The following is a 23,378-nucleotide window of genomic DNA, read 5'->3' on the forward strand; positions in this document are numbered from 1 at the left end:
GCTCTATTTAATTTGTGAATCACATTTTATAATTTCCTTCCCTATGCTGTTTTACACTGCATATAAATTATTTTTTAGAGCTGAATTCATGCCGCAAATGTACCATAATTTACATTACCTTGTATTTCATCTAAAAATGTCTTTACAATGAGCCAATTTTTCATTCAGAAATTAATGACATTTTAATTTGTATTAAAATATATAATTTTAACCTTTCATGGCTGGATTACCATGTGGGCAAAGTGGGCAGTTGCCCCAAGGCCCTAGACCTTTGGGGGCCTGGAGGCTCCAGGTACACTGTGTGGCAATCCTTTTGCGGAAATTGAATTAATTGCAGAAATGTTAAATTTGTTTTATACTATGTACACCACAATAGCATATTAACTGAAATAAAGGTAACACCTACATTATTATAATGTTAAGGCCCCATCCAGTAAAAGGAGTCCTTAGTTAAAATCTATTTTGAAGGCCTTCGAATTACTCTGCTATATATTATCCATACATGGTGTGTTTCACTGAACAAAGTTGTGCTTAATCAACACAAAACACACTTATTACGAGTTACATATACATTTTACAGAGAGAGTAATAAATTCTGGACTCATTATTCTGAACTATATAAACTCGTGCTTTTACTTCGAAAAGCCCACACCACAGGTGTTGACGTTATAGCCGGGATCTTTATGCGGATGAAGGAGTAAAATAATTGACAATAAATACATATCGTATGCCTCCGACAAAGTAAGGCCGGTTTGGTTCGGGCACTGACACCACCATATCATCAATGATACACTTATCTCCGGAAGGCGTCGTTTGAAGCTTTGCAGTCGCTGACAGCTGTTTCGACTCGGAGAAATGGAGCATATCCGAACGCCAAAGGTAGCGTTAGCTAACATTTCAAGCTAATTACAAATGGATGGATACAGCTCGGCCTGTCTTGTTGGGATTTGTGCAGTGCTCTATTGTGGTAACGTTTGCCAGCCGTCAATGTTCAGACTTAATGTTTGTGTATCACTGTAATAGCATGGTGGCTAGCAGGTGTCGCCAGCAGCTTGAAGTGTCAGACGTGACGAGCATCAATGAGCTGTTTGTTTTTCCCGAGCAGCAGATAGCTGGGCTTCCTTCTTGTAATGCTACAACCTGCACGCCCTTTTATTGATTGAGTTAACGTTACACTATCAAGTCAGCCAGTGCATCCAGCCCGAGGAGAAACATCCAAGCATTATGGCACACTGATGGACTTCTCAGTTACAGCACTGACTAGTGTGAACATTTTCACACCCATAGTGATCACTGTAGGACCTGCAGTCCTCTTCATATCTCACAGTTTTATCATATGGACAGTTATCCGAAACATATAGCCAAAACAGTGGACTGCTTTTGACTGGCTAAGTTAATCACCTGACCTCCAGATCATTTACCAAAGAGCAAACTGAAGGCAAAAACACCCAAACAAGCAACCACTGAAGATTCCTGCAACACAGGCCTTGCAGAACATTGCTAGAAGAGATACCAAGTTGCTGGAGATGTCTGTGGGTTGTAGACTTCAGACAGTGATTGATTGCAAATTAAATGTGATGACTTCAACTTAATGTTAAATGGCCAAATTACATTTCGTAACATTAAATTGAGGGATTACGTCTTAACAGGCCTGTAGCTTATATCCACTGACAGCACTTTTCCTTCACAGTCATTGTTTGTTTCAAAGCCAGTGTGCTGGAGTACAAAAGGCAACACACCCTAAAACTGTCACTGTCTAAATGTTGACAACACTGTGGTTGGTACAGGCGGCTTTCTCTTGACTTGCTCATGAAGCCTAAACCTACTTTATTCTTGTACACGTATTTGTGAGAGTGTTTATGTTGAGACGTGACCTAATTTGCAAGCCTCCATGATAACTGAACCTTACCTATGGATTAAGGATATGCTGGAATCAAGTGGGTGTGATTGCATGCAGACTGGGTGCGGCCCTCACTGTTTAAAGCCCTCTCGGTTGTTTGCTCAAATAAAACAGCAGAGAAGGGCTTTATTGCATTTCAAAAACGCAAGCACGTGTTTGAACTCGGCGTTATAAAAAGGAGTGCTGACATGTAAACGTTGTTGTGCGAGCGTTTTGTTGGATGATACGATTTTGAGTTGTAGTAACTCTGTGGTCAGCGTGCGTCAGAAGTAAGTCGATGCTCCTTTTTAAAAAGATTCCCTAATGAAACAGTATGCAGCTCACATGCTTTGTGGTCAATACTGTCTATAAAGTACTTAAAGCATTGCTTAGATTGCATCTTCGGTTTACAAAAATATATGCATTCACATCACCAGCTCGTTTATTAACTTTCACACACTCCTGACTTTTGGTATGTGCTAAGAAGTCTGTCTGTATGACAGAGCCTTGTCCCACTGGTTGCTGGGAGACACTCATTTCATCATATCTAAAACGACAGGAAAACGGAAACCGAGGAGAGGATGTCTGAGTCAACACTTGAACCGCTAGTGTGATGAATCATGGAAGTTGACGTTTAGCAGCGACAGCAGCAAACTGTCCAAATCCAACAGTCTGATAGCCTTTTGGCCACACAATGTAGTAGTAATCAGCACTTCTATTCTATTCTAATGGATTTTAGTGCCAAAAAGGGGATTTGAGGGGAATGCGACACTCCAGGCTGCACAGGGTTACAATTTATACAAAATCCATGAGCAGTATTTTCTGTTTCTTAGAATACCTGTTGTGTTGGGAAAGATCTTGTTACGTGTTTTTATCAATATTTAGGCCTGCCACTGTGAGGATAACTGCTTCTGATGGATCACATATTGTCGCAGAAATAATTACAATAACTTTATACGATATTATTATTATTTTAAGACAATTTTATGCATCTGATATAATGATAATATAATACACCCTTTCAACGAGCAATGAACTTTTAATGCTTAGGAATATTCAGACATTGGAATTAAAAAATATTTAAATATCCTAAATAGATGGATAAGTGTAAAAAAAAAAATACACTTCAATAAATATAAACATTTTGCACAAGGATAAAGTCATTTATTCATTCGTGTCATGTCTGAGGTAATATACAAAGTGTGATATGCAATATGCATGAACTACATTCATCCTGGACTGGAGGCTTTCTGTTGAACCTTATTAAATGGAGTAATGAATGGATGTTCTGACCACCAGAGGTTTAGAAACCTGTTGTTTTATGATAGCACAACCTTCTCCCTGTGTGAAAATGTGTGACTTGAGTAAATGTTCTACTGTGAGCATCTACAGCAGGGGTCAGCAACCTCAGACACGTGGTAGCTTAACCGGTGGCACACTAGCAAAAAGTCTGCAAGAGAGTTTTGTGGAAACGTTTATTGCTGATTAACAAGATTGATGATTTAACTCCGATCTGGATGTCCTCATGAGGAAGGCAGTGTTCTTAATGTTAGCCTTAAGGTTAATATGGTACACTGATAAAGAAGAACATTTTAAAATGGCACTTCATATCAAAAAGGTTGCCATCCACTGATCTACAGTATGGGTGTGAATGTGCGCACAGAGTTGTCACCATTACAACAATTCAGTTCTAATAAGGCTGCACCTTAGCAGAATACATGTAGTATAAAAATAGACATTTGACTTGAGGTGCTAGTAATTGGTTAAACTGGATCTGTTCAGTCTATACTCTAATTAGACTGTCTTCCTATATCCAGAACTCATTTGTGACTCTCGTTATAACAGAACTGGCAGCTGAACATTAGGCCCAGGTGGTCAGGATTAGGTGGTGTGCCAGCTGGAGCCAGTGCCACTTCGAGTAATTTTGTGACAGGTGTCTTTCTTGTTAGCAAAATCCTATCTTTCCTCTTTTGGCATCCTATGCTCTACACTAGAGCCTGACTGATGCTGGATTTTTTTGGCCGATACCAATATTAGGGAGTAAAAAAATTCAGACAATTATATATTGGCAGATACTATATATATACATAAACACTAATGTTTGGCAATGATCTATCAAATGTGGTTGTCAAACACTGACATATGTAATGTAAGCAGGATATTTTAAAGTTTATTATCCAAAATTATATCAGTGCACTGAAACAATAAAATTAGCCCAAGCATCTTTTTCTGCATTATTTTCTGTAAAAAAAAAAAAAAAAAAAAAGTTTTCTTGTTGATGTATATCGGACAACGAATACGCAGATACCGTTATATCTGTGATAGGCCAAGATCGGCCGATGATATCGTTCTGGTTCTACTTTGCACCCAGTTGAAGAAGTTTCCTTCACTTCCAGCTGCTAGCTGATTAATGTTGTTATCACTGGTGTGTGTGTGTGTGTGTGTGTGTGTGTGTGTGTGTGTGTGTGTGTGTGTGTGTGTGTGTGTGTGTGTGTGTGTGTGTGTGTGTTTGCAGGTGGAGCAGGTGCGACTGCTGGATCGCTTCAGCAACAAATCCACAAATGGCACACTGTACCTCACAGCCACACATCTCATCTTTGTGGAGAGCAGCTCTAATAACTCAACATCTGCCGGACAGGAGATCTGGGTGAGTGGGTTTTTTTATTACAGTTTCACCAAGTACATTACATATGGATGCAACCACAATAAATGCACCAACGGTATCTCTTTGCTGAACATATGTAAAAAGCAGTTTGGCTAACTCTTTTCATGCTGAGTGTTGTGTAGCACACTGGTGCAAGAGTCGATGCAGCATGGGAGGATTTCCACTGTGCGGAGATTACAACTGCACTAATTAGTGTGGGTAATTTAGGATGCTCATTTGAAAATTGTGGACCTGTTTTAGCCCATTAATTAACTTTTATTAGCCTGCAATATGTGGTTTATGCACTCCCACACAAGAACACATGCTGTGTAATGTTCTTTCCAAAATCATGCCATCACTGTCAGAAACTTGCATCTTGTCCTTAGAATTTGCAGCTGGTTTTATCTTTTGTTGCGCTCTTGATCCACACTTTGAGACGAACGTTTCAACAGCAAATGCAGGCTGTAAAGGATTGTTCTACAGTAAGCTTGAGCTTTAATGTAATGCCGAAACGAAAAGTCACCTCAAACGCCGCAAGGAAGTCTGCAACCTGATGGAGCATGTGTGTTTTGATTGTGGTGTGTTGGGCTAGAGGACAGAATGTGCAAGCTTGTGTGTGGTAAGAGGAAGTAGGGTAGAGGTTCAAAAGCCTCATTATATAGCCTCAAACTCTCCGGTTAGTCTTAATGTGCGTGTGTGTGTCTGTGTGTGTGTGTGTGTGTCTTCTGCCTCTACCTGAAAGAGGATTACTGTTGTAGCACTGTGAGAACTGGGTTATGGATGTACGGCAGCAACAGTCAGCAGGGCATCCTGATTCCACATATTACCCCGTCCTATTTAATTCTTCTAGACAGATCTTTTGTTTTTTTACAGATAGTGTATTTTGCTATCTGTGTATAAACAGCAGTACTATGCTTTTTTATTATATAAATGTAAAAATAGTACTCTAGTATTTCGATTGCCACAGTGGCTGGTCTGCATTGTGAAAAAAGCGTGGTTTAAAATGCTTTGTGCAGCAGATCCCAGGCCATGACCTCCTCCCCACCATCCTTCCTGCTGCATCTGCTGGGAAAAAGGGAACATTTACTTGTACTCTTTGTTTTTGCACTTATTGTGGTGGAGCAGATGCAGTAGTACTATTGTTCACTGTCTGTTTTTGTTCGTATTTTGGTCCTGCTTGAGTGTGTAGATGCCTGTTTGCATGTGCGATGTGCAGTGCACTGCATGTGTCTGCATTTATGGAGGCATTTTAGAATCAGTCTGTTGAGAGAGAGTTTGAGAGGGAGTTTGTTAGGCTGTTTGTGCCTCATAAAATATTAAACAGCAGTTGAGTTACTGTCTGTCTCAACAGCTGGTGAGATCAGCATATACTATGTGTGTGTGTCAGTTTCCTAGTCATTACCAATGCTGATGAATGTGCATCTTTATGATTTCCCGTGGTTAAGATCCCTGTGGAATTCAAACTGCCCTTATTGAATATGGTGATGTGCTGCTGCAGTTGTCCTTCTTGCCCTCTGTACTTAATTGAGGATATTTATGATGATGTGGTAATGTGGATCAAAATGCAAACCTTTTTGCAACTTTTCTCTGTTCAGAATACTTGTTCATGAAATCTTTCAAAAACACCAAATCTTTTTAATTCTTCATTCATTTAAAGCACTTTAACAGGAGCTTCATTGGCCATAGTAGATGTATCCAGGGATTTTTTTTGCATATGATAATTTTTATAGCTGTTTACTCCTGTAATGGTTCAATAATTAGTTTGTGTTTGCTTACTTTTTTTCTTGTAATTGCAAGAAAAATAGAAACAAAATCTGATCTAAAGCAGCTCACGGACGATAATCAACGCTCTCTCTCTGTTTTGCTCCTTTATTTCTCTCCTCCTCTGCAGATTTTACACCACCACATAGCGTCTGTGGAGAAGCTCTCCCTGACCACCACAGGTTGTCCTCTGGTCATCCAGTGTCGCAACTTCAGGCTGGTTCATTTTGTAGTACAGAGGGAAAGAGATTGCCACGACATTTACAGCTCGCTGCTGCGTCTTCTACGGCCTGGTGGGTTTAAGTGTGAAGATGTGTCAGTTCACATGTATCCACCTCAGTTTTCTTTCTTTCTTTTTCCCCTACCTCTTTTTGTTTATTCTTTTGTCATTTACACACATATGTCATTGATATACAAGCACATGATGTGTTTTCATATTAGTCTGTGTTTTGTTAAAGCTCTCTCTCCTTTTTGCAGTATCCTATGAGGAGCTCTACGCGTTCTCCTACAACCCCAAACAGAACGACCAACAGAGAGAGGAAGGATGGCAGCTCATCGACCTGGGGGCTGAGTTTGAGAGGATGGGCGTCCCCTGCGACCAGTGGCAGCTCACCGACGTCAACAGAGACTACAAGGTAGACATTTAGCTGTGTTTTGTAAGTGTTTTCCATTAGAAGTGCCAAATTGAGAAAACCTGCTGGAGGGAATTCCTCAAGAGGAGGATCTTTTGTCTGTTACTGGTACTTCTGAGAAGGAAAAGAACAAACACATTGACAGTCAGATGTTTTGTCTGACTGTGTGGCAGCTCTGATCTCAATAGCACTGAGTTTAGGCAAGGTTGGAGGAGCTGGACAAACTTTTTTAGAATCTATAATTTTTTAAATGTTATAATATTATAATTTATGATTTCAGCCCCTATAAACACCATGGGATATAGTGTCCATGTACAGGAAGCCATGATATAAAACTTAAGTAAAAGAGTAAAATTGTAAAAACAGAAGATGCTCAAAAGTGTTGGTCAGCGAGCACTGCCCAGTTAAAGCAGGACTTGCTGACTGTTGTTGAACCTTGGCACTGTCTCTGTGTGCCATAAACTCCACCTGCTACAAAGAAAAAAAGGAGTAGGCAGTTTTTTGATGTTCCATGAGCAATAAAGCCATGCATATAGTTTGGTTGTCTTTTTTTTACATCAACTATATCTTTATCGTCTTTTGTGTAATCATTGTCCAGGCTGGACCTGATCGCATATGACGCAAGGGATCCCTATATTGTAATAAACTGGCTTTGACTGAGGGTGTGGTGGTATCTTAGGAAATCAGTTAATACAGGGTTGTGGAGGAACCAGTGGGACGTTACCACACATTATTAAAAGCTTTGCTCAAAGTCCAGAGGAGGGCGCTGGAGCTTTACTCTTACCACAATTGTTGAATATTAGCTCCAACTCTAAAATCCATAGTGGTACATTTAACTCTAAAGAAAGGTGACACCTACTTTTAAGAAGTGATCGTAGGTAATACTAAACACTGCTGCTCACAAACCAGGAGACATCTGACTAAAAATATCTTTGTGTGTATGTTTGTGTTTGGTTTTCTAGGTCTGTGAGACATATCCACGAGACCTGTATGTTCCCATCACGGCCAGTAAGCCCATTATTGTGGGGAGCTCCAAGTTCAGAAGCAAAGGACGCTTTCCTGTACTCACATACTTCTACCAAGAAAAGAAGGTACTGTAATAAACTGTGGTAACTTGTACACAGTACTGTATGAGTACGTACCATTTTACCATGCTGTGCAAAGTATTTCCCACAAGTTTCTTTTTATACATTTATAGTTTGAAAACTGTTTGAAATTATGAAATGAGAGCATAATTGTTGTAGAATTGTTTTGATTTAGGTCTTCCTTTGCTAAGCTAAAATTTTCAAAGCCTGCCTGCATGACTTTAATGTTAGTATAACATAGGATATTTACCCTCAGTAACAGAAGTGCTGCTTTTATGGGAAGCAGTGGCATTCATGTGTATGAGTTTTAATACATGGCAGTTTTAATACACTTTTTTTTGTGAAATTAAGCAACGCTTTGCAAGTTTCCTTCAGTGAAGATACATGAGTTTGTGTCATTTTTTTGCAATGCACAACTGTCAGAAAAACAAGAGGCTTACAATTACAATAGACGGAACAAATAGTTCAGTAAAGACAAATAAAACAGAATTCAAAAGCCCAATAAGAAGTCCTTAGTGGGAGCTTTAATGTACTTGACATTACACCCACAACACAAAATTGTTTAAAGGAAAAAACTTTTTTAAAAGTCGTATTACCACAAGGTGGTGCTAGAGGAAAGGCCATCGTTTTAATGTACTATGGTGTACATGTATGTGGTTGACATGTTTCAGGAAATGTGCTCATAAATGTTCATATTTCTTGTGTGCAGATGGAAATTTTGACCTTTCATTGGTGATAGATAAAAGGTCAGAGAAGCACCAAAATTATTAGGAATAACTGCTGCGTCCAATGAAATTACAGGGAAATTTGGACAGTAGTTGTCAAAGAAGTGTTGTTATAAGATTTTGTTACATGGGACTGATGAACAGGCATCGCTATCATTGGACTACACTGAAGAAAAACTGGGGAAAAAACAAAAAAAACAGACATTTGACACACACAAACCTACACATGCATATTTTGATTTGTGATCTCTTTCAGTAAAATAGCTAGATTAGAGAGCAGAAGCCCTGCCCACTTCCTGTCCCACATTACCCTGGTCTTCCTTTCATGTGTCAACTTGGACAAACCAGACTCTTAACAGTGACTTGGCAAAATGGACTGTCGACACTCTGAGTTCAATCAATGTGTTTTTGGCACAGTGATTTCCTCTGGGCACAGTCTATATACTGTACCACAAAATAGCTTAGTCATTATCAATTATCTATTAAGGACTGGAAAGCTGAAACAAGATACTTGTGTTTTCTTTCCATAATCCAAGCTTAAAAGTAAAATGGCTAATAAATTGCTGTTGAAATTTTAACGCTTCAATAGCATTTTTTGGAAGATTAAACAATAAACAATGTTTTCAGCTTTGGCAGATTCATGGGAGCTGTATTTGAATTATAGGTGTTTATAAAGGGGGAAAAGAAAGGTGTCAAATGTTGCAGTTTAAGTTGATAATTTAGCATTTTGTATTTTTGTAACTGTTCTAATCAGTGTACTGTGTTCACTGACAGGCAGCAGTGTGTCGATGCAGTCAGCCTCTCTCTGGGTTCAGCGCGCGATGCTTGGAGGATGAGAGCATGCTGCAGGCCATCAGCAAGGCCAATCACAACAGCCGATTCGTTTACGTCATGGATACCAGGCCGAAGGTAACAGCCTAAAATATGCTACAGGTTCAACATTACACAATCGCAGTTTGAAAACAGCATTAGCAGGAGACTTGCCAAGGATTTTGTTTTTATCTGTTTTTTTCTGTCCTGCAGTTGAATGCGCTAGCTAACCGAGCAGCAGGTAAAGGTTACGAGAACGAGGACAACTACTCCAACATCCGCTTCCAGTTTGTCGGCATTGAAAACATCCACGTAATGAGAACCAGCCTGCAGAAACTGCTAGAAGGTTAAACAAATATTGCTGCACCCACCAGGACACAAACAAACATCATGAAATTGTTAATCTGAAATTAATTTCTGTATGTGTATGTGTCTGTCAGTGATTGGGACTCGCTCCCTTTCCATGAGTGACTACCTGGTCGGCCTGGAGAGCAGTGGCTGGCTGCGGCATATCAAAGCTGTTGTAGACGCAGCCATCTTTCTCACCAAGGTAACATTTTTGCCCTTTCCTGCTCCTTGATTTATGTTTCTCTGAAAATGCATTTAATTGCACATTTATTCCCCAGGCAGTAACAGTGGAAGGAGCCAGCGTGTTGGTTCATTGTTCAGACGGATGGGACAGAACAGCCCAAGTCTGCTCACTGGGGTCTCTGCTTATGGATCCCTACTATCGCACCATCAAGGGCTTCATGGTACCAACCTTAAACACACACACACACAGTTTGGCACAAGTTAAAAGAAGAGCTAAAGATCTGATAAGTAGGATAAACTTGCTCTTTCCTCACATTTGTCCTCTAGGTACTGATAGAGAAAGACTGGATCTCCTTTGGCCACAAGTTTGCCGACAGGTAAGGATGCAACTTCATCAATTAAGCCTTGAGATTTATTCAGTGTGAGGTTTACATTTTATGATAATATGGGCTATTCAGTTATGACCAGGAACTGTACGGTAGATGGCCCAGACATTTCCAGCAGCATGTTTGAGCTTTTAAGCCTTTGGAAATGACAAATGAAAACAAATGTAAGATGCAATCAAATTCTGCACTTTAGAGTCCATCTGCAGTGATCCCTCAGGAAAGTGTATCCGGAAAGTTTGGTGTTTGTCAATGCGGTGCCTCCAAATATTATAGTCTTCAGTTACCACAACACACCTATTACTTTGGTGTCTGGAAAAATAAACAAGTACTTGCCAGTCAAGGCAAATATGTTGACATGCACTTGACAATGTCTGCCTGTGCTGTGACATTGATAATGGCTGTTACAGACGATCACAGGCTACCATTGTTTTTGTCTTTCTGATTTGTATTTGTAGATGTAGATGTAGATGTTTGAGAAGGTACTAAGTGTGGTCGGAACTGCTACATATGAGAAATGTTGATTTGTGACACAAGCCTTTTCTGTACATCCTGCACAATTGGTACTGCACATGTGCAACTTTCAAAGCGAGGTGGCTCACATTTTAACTACTTCGATCATCAGTGTTTAAAAAAAAAAATTAAAAATTATATATCGGAATGTAAAAAAAAAAGTTTTAATGTCTTCTGGATGCAGTCAGATGAGTTATATGATATGAGTGTGTGATGACGTATGCTGGGCCGGATGTGGCTCATGGGCTACCAATAGAGTAGCTTTATGACTATGTACTGTTTAAACAACTTTGTAAGATTTTTTATAGTTAGTTAAATAATGACGTTGGTATGTACTCATAGGTGTGACCAGTTGGACGGGGATTCAAAGGAGGTGTCGCCTATCTTCACTCAGTTCCTGGAGTGTGTCTGGCAGTTGACCGAGCAGTTCCCACAGGTGTGAGAGTGTGTGAGCTAAGTGACACGTGTGTCGTATTTACACAGACTGGTGCGTCTTCTTTGGCAGGAAATGCTTAATTGTATTTATTCAACGATAACCGTCTCCGCAGGCATTTGAGTTCAGCGAGTGGTTCCTGCTGCAGATCCATGAACACGTCCATTCCTGTCAGTATGGAAACTTCCTCGGCAACAATCAGAGACAGAGAGAGGAGTTGCAGTGAGTCCAATACACACACGCGTAAATTGTAAATGACCCAGGTCTGACAAATACACCATATCTCACTCGTACTCTTCGGTCACATGACCTACTGCAAAGCAATCACTTCACACCCACATAGGGCACTTTTGATAACAAAAAACTAGTCAGCATGTGAACCAGTGAAGAAAAGGCTGCAAACAATGCTTTCAATAACTCTACTGACTGTAGTTCTCTTATCTATATCAACACTGGAAGAATGAACAAAGTCAATAAAACATAGAAAGAAGGAATTGTGACCCGTGAGACATTTATGACCGTGCTGTGAGCGTTTGTGTGTGAAAGCAAAATTAATTATGGTTTTGACGACCTAAACAATGACCCTATTGGACTGTGTTGAAGTGTGTGCGTCATGACTGCTGTTTTGTGTTCCAGGCTGAGAGAGCGGACTCACTCTCTGTGGGCATTTCTAATGAGCGAAAGACAGAACTACTTGAATCCGTTCTACAGCCCTGCGTACTCTGAAGCGCACCCTGTGCTGGCGCCTTCCACTCTGCCCTACAATTTCAAGTCAGTACAGCATTCCTCACCTCCCTGCTGTTACATATTTATAGTGCTTTACTTGAATCTGTAAGGAATCTTAATATCAGTGAAGCAAAGCATCTCTGATGTTTCCCTCACTGGAATCTTATCCATGCGTTTGTTTGCACTTGTGTTTCCCAGGTTCTGGAGGAATATGTACCACCAGTTTGATCGGTCCATGCACCCACGTCAGTCGATCCTCAAAACCATCCTGACTCTGAGAGAGAACAGCCGCAAGGAAGAGAGCACACTGCAGGCACTGGAGAGCGTGAGTGGACACACACGCACTAATTCTCTCTATAGAGCCCCCTTGTTGTCAGGACACTGGATTTAGTGTACCCATATTGATATAAATGGGTGCACAAAATAATAGAGAGACCTGTCAATAAAATGCAGTATCATTCAACAGCACTGCAAAGTACACCCTCTAAAATGATCAACATCTCACTATAACAGTTTCACAAAAACTGTACATTTTAGCCTTCATGATGGTAGATTTTAGCTCGGTGTGCCTATTAAACTGGCGACTGAAAGGCTTCTCACACTGCACATAGCCCAGGGCTAAAAGCATTTTAGACCCCATTCACATCAAAACTCGCAATCAAATGTTATTAATGGAAAAAGTGGTGCGACTCTGCAACTTGCACTTGAAAGTTGTGAATATTTTAACTTCTAAAGACAGCTAGAAAAATGTGAAAAATGAGAGGGGCGCAAGCCAGGCACACCGTACCATTGGAAGACAATGGTTTTGCAATGGTTTATATCAGGCGACACGTTTCTTGCGACAAGTCCGGGTGTGATCGGGGCCTTAGAATGCGTTTAGCCCATGCTCAGGAAGCTTTTAGCCCCAGGCCAGGGAAGATTTCACATTGGCATAATCCTGGTACATTCCAAAGTGGGCTAACATCGACTTTAGCCTTGGGCTTACTGCTCCGAAGCAGGACTAGCCCCAAGTTTGTAGGTTTTCCACTGAAAAATCAGCTCAATGCAGGGCTTAATGGTGCCAGAGTAAAATGGGGCTAAAGTAAGCAATGGACCTGAGGATCATTACAACCCAGGGCTAATAAAAATGTAGCGTGAATTGTATAGCACTGGGCTGAGTTAACCCTGGGTCCCAGTGTGAAAAGCCTTGAGTTTATTTTCTTGTTCTATACGTTTAGTGTGGATATACACACTTCTCTCTTTTTTTTAACTTTAGTTAATAAAATCCCATTTCTACATTAGCCAAGAGCAGCCATGTTTGTAATTTTTTTTAATCTCATTATCTGGAGTTGAGTATCTTGTGGATTAGCAGTTGTTTTCCTCGTGATATTGAGGAAACAAATTGTGGAGAAAAAGGGCCGCCATTATTTTGAGATAACAAGGTAATTATCTTGTTATGATGAATATTGTTGTCTTGAGATAAAATAATTGTAAAAGGATGCTTTCAATTACTTTAATTTCCCAAAACATTTTAGTGGATACACATAAAATCTAACATACAGTGCCATCTCAGAATATACATATTAATCTTAAACATTTTTATTATATAAACAATAACATTAACATCAAATATCACGTCATCACATTATATTTTATACACTGCAGCTCACCTTGCGAAAAAGTAATTCTCATTGTCTCGTTCCGCCCTCTCTGTCCAGCGGCTCCAACAACTCGGTGTGACCCCCGTCACAACCTCAGACCCCCCTGCGCCTCCTCCCACCAGAGATCAGCGGTCCAACTCCAGCACCCTCCCACCACGACCCGACTCCCTCATCCTTGGGGCGCCCATCAACCCCAAAGAAGTGCAGCGACAGCAGGAGGAGGACGAGCAGGAGGAGGTGGGCGAGGAGGCCACAGAGAGCACCGACACAGAGCGAACAGTAGAGGGGAGCAGCGGCACTGAGAGCAGGAAGCAGAGCTACGGAGAGCTCGAAGGGACATACAACAGCGAGCTGGCCAAAGAGGAGCCAGCTGTTGTCAGTCTGGAGTTTGGGGTGGCACGCATGACCTGCTGAGACCAAACAGGGGGATTGTGGGATACTGAGTGAGAGGGCTTACCGAAAGTGCGCGCGTGTCAAGGAAGCTGTCATTCTGTGTGTGATAACATGCTGATTACGCAATGGTGGAGTGGATGGAGTCGTATGTCTGTATAGTCTAAATCTCAATGGAAAGCCTCGTTATTATGTCATATACTGCACCTATAGGCGAAAAGCTTGTTTTTTTATGAATGTCGAAAAGCACTATAAAGAATTAATGAATAGGATAAGAAAATAAATTCATCCCAAAAAAACTGAGTCTCCTAGTTTGTTCCGTTTTATTTACTTTGTATATAATCAATTTTTAAAACCCACGGCCTTGATATTCTTGACAAATTGTCATATTTCAGAGCATGAAAACCAACAGGAAATCACATTTTCTGGCACCAGAAATATTTCATCTCATCTAAAGCTTTGAATCCAGCCTAATCTGAATGTTCTGGTGACCTGAGCTGATTTTACTCCAATGTGATTATCATTAAAGATAATCTAGCACTGGAAATTACTGGCTGTGCTTCTAACTGCATCTGACCGAACACAGTTTTGATTGGTTTTTTAAGTCATCACTGGACATTTAACTTATTTATGTAACTATTACTGCGACTATGGACAAATGGGCTGTGACGTTCAGACCCTGAATGGGTTCAGCTGTCAACGGTCGCCCTCATTTTTCATCTCACATTGATTGGATAATCTGACTCGCTAACGTGCATTGATCCCAAATCCTATTGGACGTGTCTGTGTGCCATGTCAATGATTTATTGTATATGACAGCTGACCCTGATCAGGGGTCAGCGTCACAGATACACCGTGGGCAAAAAGATGTCTGAAGTCAATGGGTCTGGTTCTCAGAGTACTGTCAAATGTAAGACATGACTGCTGAGGGAATTTACCAAGAAGAGACTATCAGTATATCAGACTGTATTAAAACAAACAGAACTTACTGTAGCAGCTAACACTGGGTGTTGAGTATCTGAAATATGTATATCTTTAAAGACTCTTTGTAGAAAGGAGTATTGGGATGTCTTTCTTTCTTTGTGTTCTTTTTGTTGTCACCGCGTCTTGGAGCAAGACATTTTTATACACCCATAATTTAACTGGGTTAGGGTTACTGCCATGGGGATGTGGCATGTTTAATTTAGGCCAGACGTTAACATTTATTTTTGAGCCAGACGGTATGTTTTGGCTCAGCTTTTATCTGTGTTAATAATTCCAGACTGAGGTTGTAACCTTGCTCAGAAAGGATTTGATCTTCATTGGATTGGAGTTTCTGTACAAGCTAACATCTTCCTTCATCAGATGCCTGCAGAAGAACAACACGCAAAACCTGCAGGATGTCAGGATATACAGAGTGAATGAGTGATGCATGCGTCTCTGCAGATTGATGACAATTTACATTCATTTTCTTTGCTCGCTGCTTTGCATGACAATCAAAGTACAACTTCACAGCAGCAGGCACTTTTCTCCAGCCCGTGTGCCTCTAAATACTTTATGGAATTGGTGCTAGCAGCATTAGCAGTTCCTTAGACTAGTTCCTCTCTAACACCACTCTCCTCACCATCCTCGCATTCTGTAGAATAAATGGAGTTTTGTGCTTACACACACATTCGCTCAGCAGTCAAACAAGTGACCATTGGCATCAGACAAATCAGAGTCTATGGGCGGGAACAACAGCTCGGAATAAAGATAGACTGGCAGTGCTGTGTGACGTGTATCAGCTGTGTCAGCTTTCTCCAAAGCTCCACACTCATTACATTAAAAGAAATAAATGGTGCATAGAATAGCCACACAGTTTTCATTCATCATTAACTTTCTTATTCTATCTAAAGGCTTCTCCAAGTTCTAATTTTACCAGCCCTTTTGCAGTGATTAGTCATTTATATGCATTAGTTTGATGAATTCAGTGTGCTATAAAGGGTTTATTATGCCTTATTCCAACCAGAAACAAGCTACAGTGTTGAATGAGTTCCTTTAATAGCTGCCATTTTCTAGTATTGATCAGTGGATTGAAGTTGCAACGTCAGATTACCAATCAAAGCACAACATTTATAGCTTTTACTGTAAGAGGCACATCCTCTCTATTTTGAATGTTGACTAAGCGGTGAATCAGATTAATGCACCTCTAACACACTCCTCTCTTCCTGCAGCCTACTTGTGCACGTTACCTCACATTAAACATTGAGAGGTCTCTCCCAGAGACAAGCTGCTGCAGGTTCTCCTAGGGCTCTGAATCATTCAGATGAGTACTGCACGCCATGCCAGGAGAACACTGCTGAGGACAAGGGGGGAATGCTGTACTCGCACTCAACATAAACATGTCCAGTACTCATGCAAATTGTCTGTACACACGCACAGGACATCCACATGAATATGCAAACTGTGTACATGAAGGGGATATGTAGATGGTGCACATGCAGGTTGTATGTGCCCGTGTCTGTGGGGTAAAATAGGTTTGTGTCCAACTTTCTCTCTCCCAATGACAGCAACATAATTGTTTTTGTGTCACACTGATAAGACAGATAATTGTGGTATGGGTGCAATGTTTTGGACCAGGCATTATGTAGACCACAATATGTCAACAGCATTCTTACTGCACTTCTCCATTTACTCACTCGTGTAATTCATCACTGCCTCTCTCTATCACCTGACACATATATGGTTGTTTTTTTAACAGTTTGAAATATAGCCATGGTAAATTGCTCTATATTTAGTTTGTGGCATGCACATGGAGTAATTATAGACCTTAATCCTGGCAGAAATTGAAAACATTAATGACTGCTCTGTTCCATTTTCGTGTCCTAGTGAGCCAGTATTGAGCCATCAGCCAGTACACAAACCTGGGGCCTTACAGGGAAATTTCCTAACCACTTCTCCTATCTTCCTATTAAGAAGCAGTTCTTAAGAAACAATTCTGTAAACAGTTATTTAACCTGCGCTGGTCCTGTCATACCTGCAGGGCCTACGGTATCTTTGTTTAGAATGTAGGAGCGAGACGCAGCCCAGTCTCCAGGATTAAATGTTTGCTGTTAACATTTCTGCAGACTACAGATACGTTCAAATTTGTACATGTCATAGGCTACGTATCATTTTCACATGTTCACAAAACGTGGAATATCACATTCACAATACGTTTTCGAGCTTGCGTTTCAACATCATTAAGGAGACCTCAGGACAATTTCTAGCCGTACGTGGCAACAGAAAATGGATAACCAGGCATATTTCTGACAGGAAATCAGGCCATCTGCACCCATGTTTGTGTTTGTGTTGTGTTGACAAAAGCAGCTGTTTTTAACGTGACCTCAGGAGATCTCCAGCCCTCTTTGTGGCGACCAAAACAGGTATTTTAAGCCAAAACATTATGTTTTCCGAACCCTAATTAAAGTGTGTGACAACAGAAAAATTTAAAGTTGAAACATAAATAAACATAAGTTTAAACTTATCTGGGGTTTTGCAGAAACGTAGCGTTACTTTGCCATCTTTTATAGCTATTTCTATATAGCTATCGAGGTAATGGTCTAAGGACAGAGGATGTCGCTCGCTGTACACATTGTAAAGCCCACTGAGGCAATGTGATTGTAATTTGGGCTTTAAATAAATAAATAAATAAAATTGATTTGGCTAATAGAGCTCATAGACAAATGTCAGTGTTAGCTTGACGTTGACCGGATTGAGTCTGGTTCTGCTCCAAGGTTTCTGCCTTCTGTCTCGGCACTGTCAACGAGTGCTTGCTCATGGGGTAAATGTTGAGTCTCTGTAAATAAATTAATCAAGGAGAATGGTATAGACCTGCTGAATTTGGAAAGTGTAATGAGATGACTTTTGTTGTGAGTTGGCGATATACAAATAAAGATTGATTGATTGATTGATTCTTCCACAGGCAGACAACAGTGTTAGCTTCTCAGTCTGTTACGGTTTGAGTTGCATTTCTGTGTTCGTGTCGTTCCCCATCTTCATTGCCATTGCCATGAGGACCTAGTGACGATGGTGCTGCCATTTTAGACCAGGGTCTATATCCTCCTTACTCATGACTCCCTGCCTGTCATCCTAAACAGACAGGGTTTCAGATTTAGTTTCTGTCGCCTCATAAGGGCCCCAGGACCCTGGAACAGGTATACCTAAATGGAACAGAGCCATCATTAATATCATCAACCACACATGGGCTTTTCATGCTATGATAAGTCGAATTGTCTGCTGCAAAAAAAGGTCAGCAACCTGTGCAGCCAGAGACATTTAGCACCAAAAATATTTCATTGAATGAATAAACATATCAGTTATAGCCAGTTATTTTGATTATCAGTACTAATATTACATGAATTTATCATGTAATAAAAGTTTAGATGGGGTGGCCTATAGGAAAAACGTTAAAGATACTCATAAAGACGTTGTTTACAGCCTTTGGGATGTTAAAGTGTTGGGGGAGTCTGTGCTTAGACAGCTTAATTAAAGTTAGTAATACTCCCTGATGATTACTAAAGTAACAAAAGAGCACAGGGGGTAATCCTGGGGGTTTTAATACTTTACACACACATACACAAACATGAACATGTGCACTGACACACACACACACACACACACACATACACACACTGTCGCTTAGTTTAATCTGGTGCTGGAAGACCCTCTGTCCTGAACCAACCTGACCAACAGGATCCCTATAGTGATGATGAATGTTTGTTGTGTGTGAGCGTGTGCATAATCTGTTCCTGTTCAATTGTCAGAACAGGGTGGGTTTGTTTGTGAAGCACAACTCACCAACCATGGACAAGCAGCCGCACCTGTCCTGCCTTGTTTGCATTTTAAGTCTTTTACATACCTTCAGTGTGTACTTTTGCATGGTATTTAAATGTCAATACACATTACAGTACTGGCAAATTACACTACAACTAAATTATGGATACTTATCATGGATTTTATTGTTCTCGATCATCCTTGACACACTCACCCGATCTTAATTAAATTAAGATCAGAGAGGCTATTGCTACAATACTGCTGTCTTAAGGTTGATGCAGATCATACTTGTGGCTAAATCCCAGTTAGTTTAAATGACTATATGAGTATTGTTGAGGTTAGTAATTTCTGCATCTCTGTCGCACCCTTTAACCACATCCCCCTACCCAACCCCTTCAGAACTATCCTCACCTGTCCGCCAGGTGCCCTCGGACTTCTCTGCTTCCATTCCTGATCCTGCCACTCCCATCTGATATGCAAACACTTCATTCTCCTCACTGGAGCTTCCACGCCCATCTCCAAACCCTGTATCAGTCACTTATTCATCAATTGTTCCTCTGTCAGTTCGTCCCGGTTTAGTACTTTTGTCTTGAGTGCCTGTTATCTGCATGTTAATCTAGACCTGTACCTGCCTGCCTGTTGCCTGGACCTGCCAGTAAGCTCTTGCTTCAATAAATTCCTCTCTGAGTCCAATTCTGTATTTTCCATGCGTGACAAGGTTGGTGTCAATGTGTACAAAGGATGGTCAGATAATTAAAGTGGGATGATAGTGATATTAAGACATTGAAATGTATGCCTTGTTTCGTGTCTGTAATTACTGACGTACGCCCCCAGTGTTCAACACAAGGAAATGCGTTCCTTTACAGATGGGTAGAACACAAAAAAGAAGCCAATTTTCCTTGTTTTTATATGCGCACGGAGCATTTTCTAGGCGAAAACAGGACTAATAATGCATAGTGACAGTTAGCCAGTTTAGCCAGTATCTGTGCCATCAAACGTTTCACTTCAAAAAATGTATAAATACAGTTGTACGTTCATTGATCAGTTAGCAAATTCCTTAATGCTTCATCGTAGTAACTTCCTCGTAGTCACTTTAAGCAGTAACAATCTTGTTTTTGGTTACGGCCATTATCCATTGTGTTGCAGAGATAGTCAATCTACCGAAGTTAGCATGCTGGATAGGTAGATATGCAATAGGTAAATGCACTTCCTTTCCCTAGAAATGATTTGTATAAACACAAATAGGCATGTTACAATGGGTTGTTTCAATTTTATGGCAACTAAGCTCCAATGGCCCTTCCATCACTACGTCAGGAAGATCTCTGATGTGCTATTTTTGTACATGCTTACCATGCTATCTGATTGCATATTCAACCACCCTTTCATGCATTCCCGCTCCAATACACACATAATGTACACATCCATGTGCTTTTAAAATAGCTTCAATATTTGAATATATTTGTCCAGAGCACTGAAAGATTAAAAGCACATTCACCAGCCACATGCAGGCATAGTGCAAAGGAATACAAACACTAGCCATATTATAAGAAAACACAGCAAGTTAGAAAGAGAAGCAGAGAGAGAACGTCCTCTAACTGTCCCACTTAGTGCCGAGCTTCACTCAGGGGGCTGAAATGGGAACCCTATTTAGACAGATGGGGGTGTGTGTGTGTGTGTATGTGTGTGTGTGTAAAGATAATAGGGTGTGTGCTTCTTCTGTCGCAAGTGTGCATGTGTCTATCTTATTATTCGCAGCAAATGGAGGGATAAATTAATCATTAGGTTCTGAGGAAAGCACATGTTGCATTTTGCAAACATCAAACTAAGCAAAGCCACCCAGAATATATCCATAAAAAGCTTGAGGATCACAGTTCTTGTTATGGCTTCATTTTTGTGATAGTTAAGCCTTATATTTACCTCAGAATGTGTTACCTCAAAATGTGAAATTAGTGTCAAAGCATGCTCTTTATTACTTTTTGTATAGGCATAAGGTATTATCCACTAAACCCTGTTGCTTTCCTGCCAAATCCAACCTGGTTCAGCACTGAAAAATAGCTTGTGAAGGCTGCTACAGGCTGCCAAAAATACGACTAATGGTCTGGATTACAGAATATAAGAATATTGCATACCAGTAGTAATGATTTAAGCAGCATAACGATGTGCATTTCCATCCTAACAACTCAGCAAAATCCTTTGTCTCATCATGTGATAACTGAGCCCGCTCATCAGTCTCCACTCACAGCCAGCCATCTGCTGCTCAGAGTCAGCTTCAAGTCCATCCGACAGCCAGCTAACCTGCTAGCATAGCTGTAGGGCATTCTGCTCGAGTGTCTGATGTACCTGAAAACAAGCACACTGGGTGACTGACTTGGCTGACAGGCAGACAGGCTGGGTGACTGACTTGTGGGCTGAGCGGGCAGATTATCTTTCTTATTGGGGGAGAGCATAAGGAAGATATGCTTCAGTGCCTCACTCTGGGGAAGCCCTCAAAATGTGTTTGTGTGGGTGTGAGCATGTCTGTGGATCTGTGGGGGTGTGTGTGAGTTGCCTTAGGCGGATGAATGCAGACATTGTTTGATAGCAGTCGGCTGGAAGAGGAGAGCCTCTGCCAACAGCAACTGAGGAGACTGAGGAGGAGGAGGAGGAGGAGGAGGAGGAGGAGAGAGAAAAGAAGCAGGGGAGGGGAGGAAGGAGGGTAGAGGAGGTTTGTAAGTGGGTCGGGGTATCTGGGAGATTCATGGGGGGTTGGGAGGATAGAATAGGCAGCAAAAAGAGCACCCACAGCGGATCACGCTGAGCACGGAGTAAGAGGAACTCTGGGTGAATCCACCGCAGGCGAGGATGACATATTTTTGAGAGATGCCTCCAAAACAGTGGCTCAGCAGGAGAGATGTGGAGCACCTATTTTAAATCTCATCATCCTTGCATGTTTACATCATCATTTGTACATCAACACATTGTAATACTTTGAACCATTTTATATGTGTCTTGTGTATATTTAAGAGAATCAGAACAATAAGGCAACAAGTTGAGCTGCCGCTATATACAGCTTTTTCCTCCAGCTAGTGAACAGTTAATTGTTTCTAAATGCCTACAGAAACTCTGCTGGTTGCCAAGGTAGGTGCTAACAGTATAGCTAATCTGAAAAGAAAGATTATATTGTTGATTACATGTGCGGTTAGACACACACACACACGCTGGATGATAGGATGACAGTTAGATGTGTTGTCATAGCTCTCAGACACCTGGTCCTGTGTGTCCATATGGAAGAGGGCTTGAGGCCATATGGCCTATATGTCTGGCCCAAACTGTATTGGAGGCATGTCTGAGCTGTGTGTGTGTGTGTGTGTGTGTGTGTCTCACAAAACTGTTGATCAGCACCTCGTGTATTTGCGTCCTCTAATTCAGGCTTCTGACATGTTTAGTGGTATTTTTGTTTTCTTTGAACTTTTGCACGCTCACACACACACACACACACACACACACACACACACACACAGCCACACACAGGGCTGGGTGAAGTAAGTAATGATAAATTTGTAATGTCAAGCTACTGTTTGCATGAAGCTTTGATATGATGTACCTCACAGGATTACACAGTAAGACACATCTTAGAAAAACATTATTCAAAACACTGGGATGTGAAACTAGTGCCATTAAGTCTTTCACTTGTTAGATTTTCCCCACCTCCATCGCCCATGTTCCCCAGACATGTGTAAACAACATTAAATCCAAAGAAGTATGCACGCAGTCTTTATAATTAGCCAGTCCACTCAGTCTTGTGACTCACTGAGAAAGCTCACATTAACATATGGAAGTCATGTCTAATCCATCATAATTCATCATTGAGTGTTTATCTCTACTTATTTGCCAAGCACACTGACACATGTACAGTACAGACACACACACACACACACACACACACACACACACACACACACACACAGGGATGGAGGCAGTGTATTTAGGGCTTATAAATTGATGAACAGTCAAAAGAAGAGTGCAAACAGTGCACTGGTGACAGGGAAGGTAGAGGAAGAGAGGAGGAAGAGGATGGGGGAGGGAGTGGAGGACAGACTCTGGCGCCCCGCCAACGTTGACGAAAGCTGCTTAGCCCACCCAGTTGCCATGGATACAGTAAGGAGCAGCTCCCAGCATGTGTGTGTGTGCCTGTGAGAGAGAGACAGAGAGAGACAGAGAGAGAGAGAGAGAAAGAGAGGGAGGGGAGGGGAGGGAGGGAGGCTGAGAGAGAAAACCAGCAGGCAGGCGTTAGAGCAAGTCAGAGTGGGAGTGAAAGAGCACCAGGCAGCAGGGTGTAGAGAGAGAGAGAGAGAGAGAGAGAGAGAGAGAGAGAGGGGGTGAGTGTATGTGTGGCTAGAGAGAGAGAGAGGACAGAAAGGCAACTCGAGAGCTTGAGGGAGACCATAGAGTGGGAGCGATAGAGTGCGAGATA

General features: G+C 41.2%; 1 protein-coding gene across 1 annotated transcript; it reads left to right on the top strand.

The window, feature by feature from the left end:
• The first annotated feature begins 668 nt into the window (after positions 1-668).
• On the top strand, positions 669-14,455 carry mtmr6 (myotubularin related protein 6). Its single transcript, XM_073488740.1, has 15 exons — positions 669-879; positions 4,395-4,526; positions 6,415-6,577; positions 6,762-6,919; positions 7,879-8,007; positions 9,501-9,635; positions 9,750-9,882; positions 9,977-10,086; positions 10,163-10,288; positions 10,395-10,444; positions 11,306-11,399; positions 11,512-11,618; positions 12,033-12,167; positions 12,321-12,447; positions 13,820-14,455. The coding sequence occupies exons 1-15, from the start codon at positions 856-858 to the stop codon at positions 14,174-14,176; spliced, it is 1,980 nt and encodes a 659-aa protein (XP_073344841.1). The 5' UTR covers positions 669-855; the 3' UTR covers positions 14,177-14,455.
• The last annotated feature ends 8,923 nt before the right edge of the window (positions 14,456-23,378 follow it).

Source organism: Pagrus major, chromosome 19 (assembly GCF_040436345.1).
Source record: "Pagrus major chromosome 19, Pma_NU_1.0".
NCBI classification, from domain to species: domain Eukaryota; kingdom Metazoa; phylum Chordata; class Actinopteri; order Spariformes; family Sparidae; genus Pagrus; species Pagrus major.